Consider the following 20,962-nt stretch of genomic DNA (forward strand, 5'->3'; position numbering starts at 1 on the left):
CCACAACATGGATGAACCTGGAGGACATTATGCTAATTGAAATAAGCCAGACACAGAAAAAAACAAATACTGCATGATCTCACTTATATGAGGGACCTAAAAGGGCAAAACTCATAGCAGGAGAGAGTAGAATGGTGGTTTCCAAGGGCTGGGGATAGTATGGTGGGGAGAAATGGGGGGATGTTAGTCAAATGCTACAAAGTTTCAGTTATGAAAGATGAGTAAGTTCTGGAGATGTAATACACAGCAATGTGACTATAGTTAACAGTGTTATATACTTGAAATTTGCTGTAAGGGTGGCTCACACACACAAAAAGAAAATGGTAACTATGTGAGTGGTGTATGTGTTAATTAACTTGATTGTGGTGATTACTTCACAATGCATACAAATACAAAAACATCAAGTTGTATACCTTAAATATATACAGTTTTAAATTACCAATTATCCCTCAATAAAGATAAAAAAGCATTGTGTGTTGCATTGCTTATATTTACTGCAAATAGAAAAATTGTGTCAAAGTCCATCTGTGTAAGAATCTAAAATATAAAAAAAACTTGCACAGTAAAGTATGTTTTCTTTTATTTCCTGGATCTGTTTATTCCATTTATTAGTAACAGTGCATTTTTTCACACAATATTCTCTTTTACTTTAACTTAATGCATATGTAGTAAGAAAGATTTCCTATCCCACCTAGCCTTTCAGTATTTAGATGAGGATAGAACAGATACGGTGTGACACCCCTCTCCACTGCTTACTGTGTGTACCAAGAAGGCAAAAAGCAGTTCACACAAGCCTAACCTGGCCCTCTCTTTCTCAGGCTTCTCAGGATGCCCACAGCACGTGCGGGGGAGCCGGATGCAGGGAGAAGCCAGGTCTGTCCTCAGGAGGTCACAGCCAGCAGGGTACAGTTAGGATGTGCCCTCATAAAGGGGAACACAAGGGGAACTCCAGGCAGTGGGGGGATGGGGACACTATGGTGCACTCAGGCAGTGGCAAGGGGGCAATACATGGAGTCAGGATGGAGGAATACTGGGTGCCAGGACAGAGGGGGGCTTTGGCAACCAACTGCAATGCACGGGGCAGGGACTGTCTGGAAGGACTGCAGGGATAACTGAAAGCTGTGCCAATGCATTAGCCATGAAACCTAAGAAACTCAGTACATGTTCTCCCTCTGCTCACCAAGAGTTTGCATTTATCTTGTGGTACTTCTTGGTTTTCTAATCTACAGTAATTATGGACTGCCCTTTGTATGCAGAGGACTAACTGCTATGGCAGACAAAGATGTGTGTGGATAAAACCCTTGCCTTCAGGCACTTACAATCAGTAAGGTTATTTAGCCAAAGCCTCAAACAATAATGCAAATCGTATTATATTTCAATATAATATGATTTCTTTGTGTCTTTCATCTCTCTGGATCTCCCTCAATGCCTACCAGAAAGGCATTTCAATGCTCAATAAGAGAATGCTCTTATTCTTTTGATGATATCTTCATTATTTATTGTTTCAAAGGAAATCCAGTCATTTCAATGATTTTTCAGTGTACACCCAGCTTCTTTCTGACACAGAATATTTGTATTAACAATTCATAATTACATAATCTTTCCATTCATTTAATGAATCCAAAGGTTTTATGCCAGTTATGTGCTTCGACAGATAGTCTATGTGATAAAATATCTCTAGAAAAGTTAACTGTCTTGCCAAACCCATCATCTAATAAGGGACTTCTTGTCTTCCATCTATTTTAATTGCACCTTACACTGATGTCAAATGATATATGTAAGTGAACCTCATCTTCACCCTGAAACACACAATTCAACATCATTTTTCTGAACTAAATACAAAAAATAAGCAATACATATGTGCCTCCTTTTTTACTCACTTGAGACAATATAGACATTTAGGTATTCACATATCATTGAATTCATTTGGATCTTTGAATACTTGAGCTTCAAATTCCATCTGGCTCTGTAAAAAAAGGTACTCAATTTAGTATGGATTTCCAAAAAAGGTAGAACAACACAAAATATTCTGTATGTCTCCTCAGTGTGTGTAGAGACAGGATAACTGAGGGTGAGTGGACATCGAGAACTTCTGGTTCATGCATTTCACTCACAGATCTCATGACTACACTCAAAAAACAGTGCTTGGTTCTGTGGCCACAAAGATGAGCAAGACCAATTGACTGAGCTCGCCAAAAGTCTCCAGCCCGGTGGCAGAGACTGTCCAGAAACTGGAAAGAGTCAGTCAGGGCTGCATGGGCTGTGGTAGGGAAAGGCACATGGTGGACTATGGGAGTCCAGGAGGACCAATCAAGGCACAGCCAGGCCTTGGTTGGTAACAAGGCACTCTCTGGAGCAGGAAGGCTGTACTGAGAGCCGAGGGGAGGGGGATGTGGTTCAGTAAGGCAAGAAGCCAAGAGCATTCACGGGATTTATTCACAAGGTGGGAGGGTGACCTTGCAAAAGCAGATTCAGGGGTAGATGGGAAGAAGTGATAGTAGTTAGGTATTAAATGTGGATAATTATTTCAAGAAGCTAGGCTTTGAGAAGGAAAACCATTATACAAGAAATATTCTAAGTGTGAAATTAAGGTAAGTTCTCTCCTTTTCTTTCCTTCTTTCTCTCGTTCTTTCATTTTGCTTTTCAGATGGGACAGTTTTGAATCTTTTAAAATTCGAATGGGAAGGTTTCACTAGAGAGGGAAGAGATTGAAGATGTGGTATAAAGATAAAGGTAAATGATGAAATAGTTCCTGAGGAGATGGAGAGATCCAGAGCTCCCCATCAGGCACTTCTGAGACCCACCCACACACCTCACCCCTCCATCCACCTCATCTCTTCATCCATCCACCCATCCATCTACTCACCCATCTACCTCACCCATCCACCCATCTCACCCATCCATCCATCCACCCATTCATCTACCCACCCACTCCATCCATCCATCCATCCATCCATCCATCCATCCATCCATCCATACACCCACCGACTCATCATTTTATCTACCCATCCATCTATTCACCCACCTCACTCATCCATCTGCTCACCTCACCCAACCATCCACCCATCCATCTACCCACCCACCAACCTCACCCATCCATCCATCTCATCCATTCATCCATCCATCCATCCACCCACTCACCTACCCACTTCAGCCATTGACCAACTTCATTATCCATTCATCCATCACTCATCCATGCATCCACCCATGTATCTATCCATCCACCTACCTCACCCATCCATCCACCTCACCCATCCATCAACCCACCCACCCACCTCATCCATCCATCCATCCATCCATCCATCCATCCATCCATCCATCCACTCATCCATCTACCCACCCACCCCATCCATCCATCCATTAATCCATCTGTCCCCCATCCATCCATCCATCCATCCATCCATCCATCCATCCGTCCATCCGCCCACCCATCTATCCACTCATCTACCTACCCACACATTCACCTCACCCGTCCATCTGTCCTTCCACCCATCCACTCATCCTTTCATCTACCCATCCATCTACCCACCCACCTACCTCACCCATCCATCTACTCACCTCACCCATCCATCCATCCATCCATCTACCCACTTACCCACCCACTTCACCCATCGACCCACATCATCATCCATCCACCCATCCATCCATCTATTGCCCATCCATGCATCCACCCATCTATCTATGCATCTATCTATCTATCTATCTATCTATCTATCTATCTATCTATCTATCTATTCACCCACCCATCCATTCACCCACTCATCCATCCAACCATCCATCTACCCACCCACACACCTCACCTATCCACCCACCTCATCCATCCACTCATCCATCTATTCATCCCTCCATCCATCCATGCATCCACCCACCCATTTGCACCATCCATCCATCCATTCATCCATCCATCCATCCATCCATCCATCCAATCCACACACTCATCCATCCATCTACCCACTCACCTCAACCATCCATTCATCCATTCACCCATCCATCTACTCACCCATGTACCCACATCATCCATCCATCCATCCATCCATCCATCCATCCATCCATCCATCTATCCATCCATCCATCTCTCATTACTAGACACACACCATGTGCTACACACAGGGTGTGGGGAAACAGTGAAACAAAGATTAAGTTCCTGGCCTCAGTGAGCTGACATCTACTTGGTAAGACAGATATACTTAGGTGATAAAAAGTGCTGCTAAGAAAAAGAAAGAAAGCAGGGCTAGGGGATGAAGAGGGAGGATTGTTAAGATGGTCAAGACAGGGCTCTGTAAGGAAGTGGCATTGGAGCAGAGACTGGATGAAGTGAGAGAATGAGGCCCAGGAGAGTCTGGGGAAAGGGCTTCTGGACAGAGGCAGCAGCAAGCGCATAGGCATGGAGGAGGCACATGAGCCAGCTGCTATGGCTCCAGCAGCAAGAGAGAAGGGAGATGATAGGAGATGTGGGTGGAGAGAGGGAAATGGCCCACTGGGTCCACTTCAGAACCCTCTGGGGGGTTTTGAGCAAGGGAGGGGCCTGACAACATTTGCATTTTAAACATACTGGATACTGTAGAGAAAAGTCAGTAGGGGATGACAGTGGAAGCCAGAAAGCTAACAATCTAGGCTAGGTAACATATGACAGTGGCTTAACTTAGAGTGGCGGTGAACAGATGTGAGGAGAAGAGGCTATATTCAAGGACATATTTTGGAGGTGTAGCTAATAGTGTTAAAAGAGATAAATTAAAGATGGCCCCTAGGTTTTGACTGAACAACTGGGCATATGTGCTTGCCACTTAATGAGACAGGGAAGACTGAGGGAGGGGTGAGTTTTGGGGAAAAGTCAAAAATTTGTTGCGGAGATCTAAGTGGACATGTTAAGTAGGCAGCAGGAGATACATGCTAGGGCTGGGAAGAGTGAGACTGTTTCTATATCACATCACACCACCTGACTCAATCTTTCAGGGATGCCTTGTCACCTTCAAGACTAAACCTGAGCTCCAAGCTCCACAAACTGTGCTTCTGCAGCCTCATCGCCAGCCACAGAGCACACCAAAACCTCATCCAGTGCAGATGCATCTGCATCTCCTGTTCCATCTCTTGCTCCATCTCTCTTTCTGTCTCTCTTTTGTGCATACATGATCCATTGCTCAGATTATTTTTTCCCATCTGACCTGGCTATTTTGTCCTTTGAAAACCAGTTATTCTGATAAGTTCCCTGCCCTGCCAGCCATTTACCAGTCCTCCCATACATCTGTTTAGATGACCTCTTCTCAAGTTCCACAACACTCTACACATATCTCTATGACTCTGGCACCAGGGTACCCAGGGTATTCCACTAATAAGTGGGTAAACTTGGACAAGGTGCCTAAACTCTCCAAGCCTTGGTTTCCTCATCTGGAAAATGAGGCTAATATGACCACCTACTTCACATGGTTGTTATGGGGATTAAATGAGGCAATGTGAGGCTTAGTGTTTACAACGTTGCCTGGCATAGATGAAGCACATACACGTAATTAAGTATCATTATAATAATACATATCATACTCTTGTGTAATTATTTTCACCGGAAAATATGAGCCCTTGAGTAAAATCACTGAGCCTTTCATCTGTGCTCCTGGCAAACATTAAACCTCATTAATTGTTTCTGACATGAATGAGTTAATGAATGAAACATAGCACCAGGCCACAACAGTACCATGAAATGAATCAGCAGGTTATTCAGTGCGCTTTCTGTATTTAAAAGACATTCTCTCTGCGTGGACAGGATTTGTCTGATCCGCTACCCATTAAATCAAGAAGTCCTGGGTTGTTCTACATTGTACTTTGGTTATCATTCAGGGAAAGTTATATCAGTACCTTTGGATCAGGAAGACATGGCCCAAAGGCCTCCAGTAGAAGAGTCTCTTCTCTCACAGCCAGTTCATAGTCTGCAAAAGACAGTTTCCCATCATGGTCATGATCCTAGGGGAATGAGAAACATGTTAGGCAACAACTAAAATGATTACTGCAAATACATGCTCTTTTCATAGTCAAGAGTTAATTTTTAAAAATGTGTTAGGCTGGGGACGGTGGCTCAGGCCTGTAATCACAGCACTTTGGGAGGCTAAGGCGGGGTGATTCCTTGAGGCTAGAAGTTTGAGACCATCCTGGGCAACATAGTGAGACCTCATCTATATTAGAAAAAAAAATAGCTGGGCATGGTGGTGTGCGCCTGTAGTCTCAGATACTTGGGAGGCTGAGGCAGGAGAATTGCTTGAGCCCGAGAGTTTGATGATGCAGTGAACTGTGATCATGCCACTGCACTCCAGTCTGGGCGACAGAGCGAGACCCTGTCTCAAAAAAAAAAAAAAAAAAAAAAGAAAGTGCTAGAAAAATAAGAGGTTGGGCGGTGAAATTGAAAAGAACTATTAATATTATAATGAGGAGCATAATTTATGTGTTTTATTTAAGCAAGCAGGGAACTGAAAATTATTATAATTTAAATTCTTATTTCTAGCCCATATCTGGCCCACAAATTTTAATGAAAAACTTGACATTATACATATTTACCATTTTCTTAAGTGTAATTTCAACCAAATCTTTAATTCCTTCATCAGGGTCTTCCTCAGATGGCTGTTTGAGAAGGCTGTTCTTCAACATGTGAAACATTTCCTCCTTTGAAATGAATCCATCACCATTCAAATCAAATACTTCAAAACAATCTTTTAAAAAAAATAACAAATTATGAATTTGATGCTATCAGTAAGGTAATATTTTCTCTGATAAAGTTTTCAGGGTCAAGTTCTATCTTCATGCTGTACCAACCCCACAGGTCTTCGTGCAGCCTGATTCCATTGTAAGTGTCAATGTATACTAGGATATATACAATAATCTTTAGAAAATATTTCCTGACTCTCAATTATGAAAAAGCATACCAAGGAACAGTAACTTGAATATCTTCACCTTGAAAATCTTGGAAAACTGATTGAAATATGGCTCATAAGCAGAGTTCATCAGAATCAACTGAGAGTTAATTAAGAATAAGAACACTGGAATCAATATTCTCTAGTTTTATGGTTACAATTCAAGTAAAATCTGTCAAATGCTTAATACATAAATGTATATGTACATAATTAGCATGTGTAGTAATGCCTATGGAGTCTTCATTGGCATAAATTACTCCTTGGAATCACTTGAATTTTTTTTTTTATTAACTTTCTTTCATATTTTATTGACTTGAATTCATTCCATAAAATAGGCCGGTGGGATTCAAACCAACTAGCCAGCCAACCAACAAACTCACTTTACTGTCTGGGTTGAAGGACACTGATTTAAGTGCTTTAGATATGTTATTCATAAAGTACAAACCAATAGGATAATCTGCAATCTTACATTTCATTTTTTCTTCCAAAGATCCTCGAAGAAACAGTGATAATCCATGAATCCACTCCAATACATTTACACAGCCATCATTATCTTTATCAAAACCTCGGAATACTAAAGGGAAAGAGGTTAAATGGAACACCTGTCCTGCATGATAATTCTCAGTAAAGAATCTACATTGGCATCACTCACTTTTAAAATTAAGAGAACACTTCAGTTTGTACAGTCCAATATTCTCTTCTCATTTGATGAAAGAGGAAACTAAGACATCATAATATCATGAAACTGTTTTATTAAACATTCAATTTTTAAAATGTTTTTGTGGGAACAAATACAATTCTCAATGTCTAAGTATATTGATCATTAATTAATAATAAGTATGTTGCTATAAAATAAGTTGATCATATTAATTAGATATGTTAAATATACTAATATAAATAAAATACTTTATATTTTTGTTACTCAAGTCATTACTTGATGCATAGAATTATATCTTGTCACGGAAATATTTTCTGTGATGGAAAGAATTTAAATGTCCTTTTAAAACTACTCTATTACGTTTATTAAGTAGAAATCGAAATGTTTTAGGTTTTCTGATATAAGGTAAGAGAAAGGTAGTTAGTCAACATGACTTTGTCTTCTTAAATACACAAAATAAAGCTGATATTACCTCCTTTTCTGTGATCTTTTCAAAATTAAATTTGTATATTCCAATGACACTGGGAATGCAAAACACTAAGCTTCCTACCAAGAGGATATCCAAGCACCAAACCTTTTTTTTTCCCAGTTATGGCTGGATTTGGCTAATTTGAATCTTGCGTGTCTCTTACCTCTGTCCATAATCATGTCATCTGTCATTCCAAATGTCACATGCAGGATGTTTCGAAATGCATTACGATCCAGTCCAATAACCAGACCTTGCCTCTCTACTGCTCCCACCAAGCTATAAAAAAGCTTTATAAGACAGTTCACTTCAAATTTATTAACTGAAAGAATAAAATAGATATAACAAAAGTGAATCTTTAATCTTTAAGTTCTAACTTAAATTTTGCAATAAGTTTACTGACAAACAACATCAAAGACATCAAATAGGTAATTGTCAATAGAAGACTCTCCTGTTTTGAGATTAATGACCCTTAACTTAATAGAAATTAAAGAAGTAGCATACCCTCCAAACAGGAATTCTCATGTTTAGGGAAAAAATATGAAAATGTTAGCCAAGTTACTGGAATAATGATAGTGGTGTCAGATTCTAAACTCTACAAGGCTGGTAGATATATGACTCAAAATAAGAATGGTAAGATTAAAAAATGGTAACTTTTTCTCAATATTTTTACTATGGCATTCATGAGATTTACAACTTCTTTTCCCTGGAAATAGATGTCAGGTTCATGAGAACTAGGTAACGATTTTCATTTCACTTTAGGCTTCATGAATTCATAAGCCAGATTTTGGAAACTAGAGTCACCAGTTTTCCAATAAAAAGCTTTAAAGCATATTTTAGCACCCAATATGGCTCTTCTTGAGGATTATGTAAAAATTGACATGCAAGTATTCAGTAATAGTTTGGAGGAAGGACATTTTTATTTAAAGGATATATACACACACTGATACTTGCTCATACACATTATTGTATAAAGGACCATGGTTATAAATACCGAGTTAATTATTTGTGTTCCAATCCCCATTTGAGAATGTAGGTGGAAGGGTTATTGCCTGGTCTTGATAATATAAAAGCCCAAATACCAAGTATGGGAGGAAGTTGGGGAAAATTTATTTAGAAACCAGACAAAACTATGATTGAGCATTTTAACAAACAAGGACAAAACCTGCATGTGTATAACAGAAGACAGCATCTAGGAATGGAAAAATCACACCTCATCCTAGAGGTCAGTACAGGCTTTTGTGAGATATCTGGTTTGGAGAACCACATTTAAAGAGAAACACTAAAAACTTTGGGAAAAAAGATTCAGCAAATAAACAGTAGGAAACAATATAATGGTTATGATTTTAAAAACAGCTGTTAGTCACTGGAAAGCAGTATGATGGCGCTTCATAAAAATTAAACACAATTATCGTATGATCCAGGAACTCTACTTCTAAATACATACTCAGAAGAACTGAAAGCAGGAACCTGCACAACAATGTTCATAGTGTCATTATTCACAACAGTCAAAAGACAGATGCAAGAGTCCATCAATGGAGGAATGGATAGACAAAATGTGGCGTATTCATACAACGAAGTATTATTCAGCCTTAAAAAGGAAGAAAATTCTGACACATAGATGAACATTTATGGACATTGCACTAAGTCAAATAAGCCAGGCACGAAAGGACACATATTGTATGATTCCTCATATATGAGGTACTTAGTCAGATTTATAGAGACAAAGTAAAATGGTAGTTGCCAGGGGCTAGGATGAGGAGGGAATGGTGAGTTAATATTTAATGGGTAGAGTTTCCACTGGGGACGATGAAAAAGTTCTGGAGGAGGATGTAAGCACTTAAAATGGTTAAAATAGTAAATTTCATGTTACATGTAACCGCATATACACACACACAAACCTCTTAAAAAGCAAGAGCTATTAGTGGTTGGGGAAGAAAAACCTGCATGAAGAATGATGTACTCTGTTCATGTATATAAAATGGTAGTAGAGGGGATGTTGGTTAGCCATTTTTCCATCTCAGCTGAAATAAAAATTTTAAAAAGTTAGTTTAATTTATTACCCAAAGGATCAAAGGTTAGCCATAAGAAAACTTTTATTGCTAAACATTTCTTAAATTCTAGAATACAATATTAAATGAAACTGAAGAAAATTCAAGAACAGATTTTCATCTTCTTGGAATGCTCTAAATGTGTCCTGCAGAACATATCTGTAGAATGGTGCATGAACTAGATGCTCTCTTAAGATCTTTCACTCTTCTTTGATTCTACAAAATTTATCCATTGACTCTTGATAGTTTTATTGTCTTGCAACTAAAACAAAATTTAACTTTAGGGGAAAGTTCCTTCTGTTAAAGAAAATTTAAAATTATTATAATACCCATGACTTATAACTATTTCTATAGACTGTAATAATCATCTAAGTTTGTAAGACTCATTAAAATTTTTTTAGTAAATAAAAAAATCAAGAGTAGACTTTTTCCTGCCATATTTTTAATTATCTTTAAAAATATACACTCACCTTTTGATTGTTTACAGAATGATTGTTTGCAATGCATTCAAACTTACTGAACAGAGACTAACTCAAATTCAAACTTATGGAAAGGGACAAAATCAGTATTGTGTATAGCAGCTATTGCATTGTTTTTGAATATTTATCAAAAATGTTTACTAGATGTTTACTAGAAGAATACCTATTCTTCTCCCAGAAATGAAAGTGTTTTAAGAAAAACAATAACAGAACAAAACTCTCATCAGAGTATAGTAGTCATAATAATACCTTAAATTACAGGATTTTTTTTCCTAGACATTTTAAGATGCTTACACATACCATAACATTCATTTACGTCACCATCCCACTAAGAGAGCATTTCTTACCAGGTATTAAATCAGACACTAATGATAATTAGAATGCACTAGATCTTATGATCTCTAAAACTACATCAACATGTTTATTCCTTCTTCTTTGAGCAATGCAGATATTTGGGGAATTGTTGCTTCTGTTTCTTCAAGTGACCAGTAGATTTGCAATGAACATACAACTTCTAAGTTTGCTCGACAGGCAATATCTTCCTCATCTAAACCATACCCACGGTTTCCTTGCTCAAGTGCAATTATGTTTTTCAGTCTGAATATAAACTCAAAGTTTCCTATGAAATTCCAGTACCACCCTTTCAAATGCGAGATTAGAGCAGGTGCCTTCAAATAGGGCTCATCTTGTCACCTGCAAAGTCTCCTTTATCTTTCAACACTAGGGGCCACAGGAAAGTGGGAGTCTAAAGTTGGGAATCCATTCTTTTCCGCGTGTTTAGTTGTGCTGAACTCTGTTTTCCAAACAAATCTTGTTCTGAGGCACAGATGAGATGACACAACTAACATCTCCTAAAGATGTTGAGAAGTTGAGCACCGTTTTCTCCTATGGGTCTCTTGGTAAGCTTCCAGAACTTGTACCTGCGAGTGTATATGCGAGCTAGAAAGCAGGGTGAGTGCACGTTGGTGGTGGTACTTTTCTTGAGACCAGTGGGTTTTAGCATTTATTTTACACCTCACTGAGGCTAACATCACGTTTCTATCAGGTAAAATAAGAGGCTTGGAGAAGCAAGTAAATGCATGTGTGGGAGTGTAGGTAGCACTAGAGGTGGAGGCCTGGGTTCCTAAGATCAAACCCAAGGAGCTAGCACCCCGGGGATTCACCCACTGACTTACGCCTAAGGGGCCGGAGTGGAGGGGCGGTAGGTAGCCCACACAAGCCCAGGAGGCCGGAAGCAGGCAGAACAGCGGACCCTGGCACCGGGTGGGACCCAGGTTCGGTCCAGGAGCCTCGACTTGTCCAGCACTAGATTCTTACTTACAATGCTTGCAATTTTTAGCTAAGGTGTCTGTCAGCTTCTGCAGCTTCTTGCGGTTCATGCCTGGCCCTCAGAGAATCGGGCCGCGGCGGGGGTCTCGGGGCGCACGGCTGCCGAGACTCTCCCGGGACCCCCGCGAGCCCTGGTGCTGGGGCAACGCGGTGAGGTCTCAGTCACTGATAGCGTGCGCTGCCCTAACAGACGGTGTAGCCAAGGCAACGGCTCGATCCGCCGCGGATTGGCTCCCAGGCTGCCCGCGACGTGGCCATGGCAACAACTGAGCTCCGCCCATCGGCTCAACGGCGGCGTGCTCTAGGTCCTGCGTGCGCGGTGCTGCCTGCAGGGTCCCAGCTGGCCGCCTTGAGGGCTGTATTCTGATTGTGGACGTTGGAGTTTAAATGTTCAGTTGTTGCTGGCTTTTGAGTTCGCAACCTTTTTGCTTGATTGCAGTGTAAATCATTAAAATCTGAAATGTGGTGTGCACGCTGTATGAGAGATGTTTCGGGTGGTGAGCGTCACGCGTCAAAGGGAAGCCTAAGATCTTGGACATCCTGGGGGCTGGAGCAGCGTCACAAAACAGCAAGGGTGCTGTCCAGAGGACTGTCTCGCCGGGCCTCCTGTCGTAGGGCGAGGAGCTTGCTCTTTGGGCGGAGCCACGCTTAGGCTGTCAGTCTTGGTGCGGTAACAGGAGGCAGTTTGTCACCTGAGGTCTTCAAGCTTTTAGTTGTGTTTCTGAGAGCAAAGGGAAATTGGAATACAGCCACGGGTTGTCTAAGGATGGAGATGCGTTCTGAGGTCACGAGGAGATTTCATCAGTGTGTGCACATCACGGTGCACCGACACAAACCTAGATGGCCTCGCCTACTGCACGCCGGGCTGTATGGTACAGCCCATTGCTTCTGGGCTGCACACCTGCACAGCAGGTCACTGCGCGGAATGCTGCAGGCAGCTAGGACAGAGTGCTAAGCACTCTGGGGAAGGAGCAGTGTTCCAGTACAGTGTTATATCTTATGGGACCACTGTCCTAATGTTGTCTGACATTGACTTAAATGGCGCTATGTGGCTTGTGACTGTAGTTTTTTTTTCTTTTCCCACTGCCCTCATCTCACTCTCAAAAGGTGGAAGTTGTCTGTGGAATCTGAATAAAGTCACTAGGAATTTTTATACTGCTTAAATAGGCATTCCCCCCAATGAAAACAGGGGCTGACAACTACCACTTGGGTGTGGGATACAGCCCAATCTTGCTTTTCTGGAAAATATCTCAGTAACCTTGGTCCTTGACTTATTTGAAAGACAGGTTCTGTGTCTGCAGACAAAGGATAGTCCTTACATCTTCAGTGTGGGAGGACTTTCTGCTTTTCCTGACCACAGAGGGGATACCTCCCTTTCAGCTAAGGCAGCAACAAAAAGGGGTGGCTCAGCCAGGAGCACCAAATCTACAGTATTCTCCAGAGTGCCTGCTTGTTTAACTTCAGAGGGGAAAATGACAAACTATGTTATTGTACACATACTGGCATTTTTAGACTGAAGCAGAAAAATTCTACTAACCATGAATAATAATCCCAAATGAAATAATTCCAATGTCAGGGTCTCTGGTTTCTCTTTACTGTTTCATTTGTTTTTGGAATGAAGGATTGGGATGCTGTTTGAAACTAGAGCAAAGGGTGCTTGGTAAAGGCATGGACTGTATTTTATCCTAAAGCAAATGACCTAACAACAGCTACCTGATATGAATTGATGGTGATTATGAGTTTGTAACAGTAGCCTTTTTAAATAGTGTTTCTACATATCCCCTTGTCTAGAAGAGTGAAATTCCTGAAACCATAGAGAACAAAAGGGAAAGACTGGACATATTTGAATTATACTTACCTGTGACACCTTATTGATTTCTGTTAGATCACAGAGCTGTAGCAAATACTTAATTCCTAGAGATTGCTGCACTGCTCACTTCAAGAGACAAGGTACTGAAAGAGTGGTTGTCAGTAATTACTAAGAGGCACTGTGGGCTCCCTGTCTGATGTACTAGGCCTGTGTTGGGGAGCAGGCCTGCGCTGCTGGTGAGCACATTGGTGGTTATTTCTGGGGGCCTGGGGAGATCGCACACACTGGGTGCTTGCTACAGCTGAGCGAATTAGTTATTCCTTCACGAGTTTCAGGCCCAGAGCCCATCAACCATATTCTCTTAAAGTTAAAACAATAATAAAAAGATGTAGGGGTAATATCACAGATTGTTGAAATTAAAATGCGCCAGGTCAAAACTTCTTAACCTGTTGAGCAAACTTTTTAAGCCACCTCCTCCTTTTCCACTTCTTTCCTCCTCCAGTTCTTTCTTCCATGCTGTTCTTTTAGCCAAAAACATCTCTGTATCTCTATGTCTATCTATCTATCCATACAAATGCATTGTTTTGTGAATCTCACTTATCTAAGAGAGTGGTTTGCAGAGTTGACCTTATAATAAGGTCTTACCATCTTTTTCAGGGAAAGTACAGTGTTTATTTGGGGTATGTTTTGTCAACATATGGGTAAACTTCAGAGCTTTCATTACATTCTTGTGAAGTTTTGGAACTTAATATTTTTAGACTTTAAAAAAAGTTGCAGGCCTGATTGAGTCAGTGAATAACATTTCAAAGCAAGTTGAAGTTTCTATTTGTAGTTTTAGTTGCTTATGCTGAGTAGACACAGGACTGCTTTCCACTAAGGGCTTTCTCAGAGTAAGGCAATTAAGCCTAAGAGGCTACTTCATATTAAATCAATCAATAATGGAATAATAAAGGATTGTGTTTAATTTGTATTGGACATAAATTTTACTGTGCATGAAATGATCATATAACTTTCCAAAAGTCCAAGGAACCTCAAGGTGAATAACTTTGTAAACACAGAAGTACATTAAAGTGACTATTAATGCTATGTTTCCTTTAGTTTTGTGTGCAAAACAATCTTCCCTTTGACTCAGCATTCACTGGATTGTTGCCATGATAAACAGCTTGGACCTTGACTTGATGAAATTGTTTTCCTTAATGTGGACCTTTTATGATGAAGGCCCTTGGAAACTGTTGAGGAAATGACATCATAGAATTGATCTCCAAGTATATCACAAATCTATTATAAAATTGCTTGAATAAAAGGAAAATAGAAAGGTTAGTTACCTGCATAATACAAATTCAACTTTACTACTTTTATTTGTGGAGACAGTGATACAAAAGTCAGAGTTACTCATGTGACCAGTTGTTTGGGTGGTAGAATCTCCAAATCTCCACCACTTGTCACTCTCTCCTTTGCTCTAAGGTTGTGGTGACAAGCTAGAGTCTCTGTATTCAGACCATAGAACACTGTCTTATGCACAATTTCTGCATATTTTTCACCCCAACCACTCCCAGGGGCGACTCTTCAAAGAGCTCTTTCTGCTCCCCTATGTGGAGTGAACCCTTCCCCACCCAGCCATTCTCTTCCTTGGTACCATTTTTTAGCACATACTACTGTGTGAAACAACTTGTTTTTTCTAACTTCTCCTTCCCACTAGACTAAATCTCATGATCTCTCTCTCTCTCTCTCTCTCTCTCCCTCCATATATTTAAGTCTATTTCACTTGCTGTATGTCTGCATTTGTTTGTTTATCATCTGTCTGTACCTCTGAAATTTCATCACACGGTCCATGTTGTGTGGTCTGTATCGATGGAAAGTGGTGGGAGAACCACTCCAGCAGGAATGAACCCCAGGTTTCCCTGCAGCACCCTGGGGCTGAGTCCCTGGTACAGTAACCACAATGGAGCCTTTAAAGGGAGCCGGGCAATATAGAAGAGCTTTCATTTAAACTGACCTTTCTCCAAAATTCACACTCGATATTCACTGGTGTTGACGTATTTCTAGACTTTTTTTTTTTTTTTTTTTTTTTTACTGTAATCAAGTGACCAGCCAGTAAGACAAATGCGTAAGGTTTACTAAGGATAGGATTCTTGTATCTTAACATGTAATTTACAAAGCTGTAAATTAAGAGGTGGCCTGTGCCGGTTAATTTTTATGATAGCCATAATGTCAGCAGGTTTGATGGTTTCAGTAAAGAATCTGGCTCTCCGAGACCTGGCAGAGCTGACCAAGAAATCCTGCTGAATGTGCTGGGCTTGATCCCCTCAGCACTGGGTCATGAGCTGCTGTAGCTAGAGTCATGGCAACTGTGCTACCTGCAAAGCTGCCTCAGAGATGATATGCACACCTTTTCTTACCAAGCCCAGAGCATCTCGCAACATTTGAGCCCTAACCAGGGAATTTTCAGCAGCATCACTAACCACAGAACAGGACCCGACTTACCCACAGACCCCACCAGGCAATGTCTGGCCCTCTTAGCCAATGTCAACCAGAAAATAACTGGCATCACTTCTAATACTTGTTACCACTGTTTAAACCACTTCCCCCAACTCCATAGTTCTTGTTCCCTACATGAAAAGGAAGCACCACCCAGGATCGCCTACCCCGAATCATCCTACCCCTTTAGTAGACTCTGTTTATTAGCCTGCACTCTCTAACTCCTTTCACTCATATCCAACAAAACTCATTTCAACTGTGAATGTTACCTTACCAGATCTATCTTTGCACAAAGCCAGCTCTCTACCTTTCTTCCCTAAACATGCTACTCCCCTGAAAATATTGCTTGTACTATAGATATTCTCCAGAAAAAAATACCCATTTCTTCAAATCTACTCACTCACAGCCAGAAGAAAGTCAAAAATCATCTGGATCGTCATCAACTTTCCGTGATCTTATGAGCTCTATCCATTCTTTTCTACACTTCTTAGAAAGTGCAAGTGCTGCTCCCCGCTCCACTGCTTCACCTCTTGCTTTGTTCATCCTCTATGCTTCTGCCTGGTTCCTGAATTTGCCTGCTGTCTTCCATCTTGTGCTCCTCAAAATGGCCTGCTGGGTTGCCAGAGTGATCCAACCATTTCTTCCTCCTGCTTAATAGTGAAAGGCCTTCCCAGTGCCAGCAAGATGGAGTCTCGACCCAGTAGTATGGTTTCCATGGTTTTCCAATATGTGGCATCTGCCAGGCTTGAATGCCTCTTCTCTGACCAGTCCCTGTTTTTAAAGGCTGGAACCCTAGCAGCCCTGTTAGACTATGAGGTTCACTGGGACTTAGGGCCACTCAGAGTGTCACATTAACTAGAAAAGGCTGTGTCTTTCACACTGTGGGCACTCCTCGACAGACATGTGAAATTAACTTGTCTCAGTTATCCCACTGATATTTGGGGGTTTTCAAAAACTTTCATTTGCACCCAGACCTGCAAATGCAAACTTAAAATGAGAAAGTTGGACTTCATTTATTAAGAGTCCTTTGAGCTTTATGATTCTTGAAAACAAAACTAAAGTTGATATCCATATACTCTCATTGTTCTTTCACCAGATCGACCTTATGAAAATGTAAGCAGTTGACCATTTTGACTACAAAAAAACTGCAATTTCATATCAACCTAATGCATGACTGTATCTTTTTATATTTATTCAATATTTATATTTACTTTTTATATTTACTCAATATTTCAGATGATCTAAGCAAAGATTCATCTGCAAATTTAAAGTAGCTGTGTTATTATCAGTCATTCAGATTCCCCGTGATTTCCACTCTAGATGTATGTCGTGCTATAGGAAGGAATTTCGGATTTGTTTTTTCTGCTTGTCTCCTGTGTTGGTGGGGAATACCAAATAGCTGTACCTGAAGCAAACGCCTTGCCCTGTTCTCACTGCCCTAGGGGGCTGCCACCTCTCTGGTGATGTAAATATATGTATATATATACACACACATATATATAATTTCTCAGCAAGTATAAAAGTATATATATATACACACACACATACTTTCATTAAAATTAATGTTGCCAACCAAACCACTTAGAGCACACTTTGTCTAGCACTTGAGAAATGCAAGAATGTTTTTAAAAAAATCCTTTTCCTGCTCTGCTCTGATGTAATCTTTAACATGGGATTACATTTAGGGGGATTCAAAGGGGCTTTTTTTTTTTTTCTTTTTTTAATACTAGAAACTGGAAAAGCGATTTCACATCCACAATTGTAGGAGGTATTTGGTCCACATTGTTGTCTTTATGTTTGTAAACACGTGTTCGGTCTGTTTCAGGGTAGGCGTTTTTCATATGATCCATATCCTAGAATCAAGTGTCATGTGGTGCACTTGCTGAATCCACATATCCATCTACACAGTAGTTTCAGGTGCCTGCTCGGAGCCAGGTGTGTCATGTTAAGGCCTGACAAATTACCCCTGCTTTTCACCTGCTGGGCACTGACCCTTTTTTGCTGGAACATGGGTAACATGGTCTATATATATGAGGCTGGGAAGATCAAACTCTGCACAGTATGGTTCCACAAAGGAATTCAGTCCTTGGGACATGCTAGTCCAGGGAACACTTTGTAAACTCTAGAGTGTGGGAGGGCTCAATTTGTTCACTTACTCAAATGTTATAATGAAATAAGATGTGATGGTGCATTATGATAAAAGATTGGGATCTCTGGGGGGAGCAGGGCCCTGGCAACTGCTGTGCACATTGTCCTTTTTTTTTTTTTTTTTTTTTTTTCGTGTCATATTAATAGCGTCCTATGGTTTCATATTGGGCTGTTTTCACTTAGCATGCTTTTGAGATTCACTCATGCTGTTTCATGTGTCATGGTCTATTTTATTTCTCAGCAGCACTTATACTTGCCAGTTTTTTAGTCATTCTGGTGGGCGTGCAGTGGTATTTCATTGTGTTTTAATTTGCATTTCTCTAACGTTTAATAGATTGTTTACCTTTTTTTTTTTTTTTTTTGAGACATAGTCTCACTCTTGTCACCCAGGCTGGAGTGCAGAGGTGTGATCTAGGCTCACTGCAACTTCCACCTCCCAGGTTCAAGTGATTCTCCTGCCTTAGCTTCCCGAGTAGCTGGGACTAGAGGCACCTACCACCACGTCTGCTAATTTTTGTATTTTTAGTAGAGACAAGGTTTTGCCATCTTGGCCAGGCTGGTCTCGAACTCCTGACCTCAGGCGATCCGCCCACCTCAGCCTTCCAAAGTGACAGGATCACAGCCATGAGTCACTGGCTGGGCGCATTGGCTCATGCCTATGATTCCAGCTCTTTGGGAGGCCCAGGTATGCTGATCACTTGAGATCAGGAGTTCAAAACCAGCCTGACCAACATGGTGAAACCCCATCTCTAATAAAAACACAAAAATTAGCTGGATGTCATGGCGGGCACCTGTAATCCTAGCTGCTTGGGAGGCCGAGGCATGAGAATCACTTGAACCCAGGAGGTGGAGGTTGCAGTGAACCAAGATCGCACTACTGTGCTCCAACCTGGATGACAGAGTGAGACCTTTTCTCAAAAAAGAAAAAAAGAAAGAAAAAAAATGAAATTTTTGAATTTTGATGAAGTCCAATTCATATAATTTTAATTTTATAGTTCATGCTTTTTGCGTCCGATCTAAAAAAATCTGTCCCTAACCCAAAACCACAAAGATTTTCTTTCCCTTGTTTTCTACATGGTTTGTAGTTTTATCTCTTACATTTAGATCCCTGGTACATTCAGTTAATTTTTGTATATGTGTGAGGTAAGTGTTGACGTTCATTATTTTTCATGTGGCTATCCAAAATCAGAAAATCAGAAAATAAGACAACCCATGTTCCTTGAATTACCTTAGCATTTTTTTTGGTCAAATAACCTAATAAGTATGGATTTAATTTTGGACTTTCTATTCTGTTCCATTGATCACTGTGTCTATCCTTATTACAGTATTGTACTGTGTTGATTTTTGTAGTTTTACTGTTAGTCTTTAAATCAGATAGTGCAAGTTCTTTAAGATAGTTCTTTTTCAAAATTGTTTTGCCTAGTCAATATTCTTTTATTTTATATGTATTTTAGAGTCAGCTTGTTCATTTCTCAAAAATACTGCTGAGATTTTTTTTGGATTGCATTATACCTGTATAGTAATTTGGGTAAAAACTACATCTTAAAAACACTGATTTTCTCATCTATGGACATGGAGTATCTCTTCATTTATTTAAGTCTTCATTAGTTTCTCTTACCATTGTTTTCAGGCTTAAAGTGTACAGGACTGCACATCTTTCATTATGTGCATTTTTTATATTCATAGTATTTTTGATGCTAATATGAATGCAATGCTTAATATAACTCTATTGTTCTTTGACAGTACATGGAAATATAATTGATATTTGTATATTGGCTATGTCTGTTGGAACTGTGCCAAACTCACGTATTATCTCTATTAGATGTTTGTAGTAGATTACTTAAAATTTTCTAGCAAAGGCAGTTTTACTTCTTTCTTTCCAATCTGTATGTCTTTTAAAATTTATTTTCCTTTATTAGCCTGGCTAGACCCTGTGGTACAACGTTGAATGGCAGTGGTGAGAACCGTCATCCTGGCTTGTTCCCACATTCAGGGGAAGGAAAGCATTTGCTTTCTTTCCATTAAGTTTGATGCTAGCTGTAGGTTTTCCCAATGCTCTTCAAAAGGTGAAGAATAGTCCATCTATTATTATTTTGTTCATACTTTTTATCCTGAATGAATTGAGTTTTGTCAAATGCTTTTTCTGTATCTATTGAGGTTCTGTATCATAGGTTTTTCTCTTTTAGTCTGCTAATGTGATATATTATGTTGATTAATTTTAGAATGTTAAACCAACCTTGCATTCCTAAACTCTTGGTAATGATGTCTTATCCTGTTTATATAATCTTGGATTCAATTTGCTGTATTTCCAGTAATGATGGTCACATCTACCTTCAGGAATATTGGTCTGTAATTCTGTTTCCTTATAATAAAACTGGTTTGCATTTCAGGGAAGTGGTAACTTCATTAAGTAAATTTGGAAGTGTTGCCTCTTCTTTTAGTTATTGTAAAAGTTTGTGTAACATTGGTGTAATTTCTTCCTTAAATGGCTAGTAAAATTTGTAAGTAAAATTATGTTCTTGAAGTTTCTTCTAGGGAAAATTTTTAACTAACATTTTAAATTTGAGTTATATATTTTTTTATTAAGTGAGCTTTGATAGTTTGAGTCTTTTAAGAAATTTGTCAATTTTACATAAAATGTGGTTTATTG

At 39.9% G+C, this 20,962-nt stretch overlaps 1 protein-coding gene across 1 annotated transcript; it reads right to left on the reverse strand.

Moving 5' to 3' along the window:
• Window positions 1–559: 559 nt before the first annotated feature.
• On the reverse strand, window positions 560–12,086 carry CLXN (calaxin). The gene is given in 6 exon segments (NM_001194172.3): window positions 560–1,966; window positions 5,848–5,952; window positions 6,541–6,692; window positions 7,363–7,467; window positions 8,184–8,339; window positions 11,869–12,086. Coding segments are annotated over 6 exon segments (636 nt in total). The 5' UTR covers window positions 11,927–12,086; the 3' UTR covers window positions 560–1,906.
• Window positions 12,087–20,962: the final 8,876 nt, after the last annotated feature.

Source organism: Macaca mulatta, chromosome 8 (genome assembly GCF_049350105.2).
Source record: "Macaca mulatta isolate MMU2019108-1 chromosome 8, T2T-MMU8v2.0, whole genome shotgun sequence".
NCBI lineage: Eukaryota > Metazoa > Chordata > Mammalia > Primates > Cercopithecidae > Macaca > Macaca mulatta.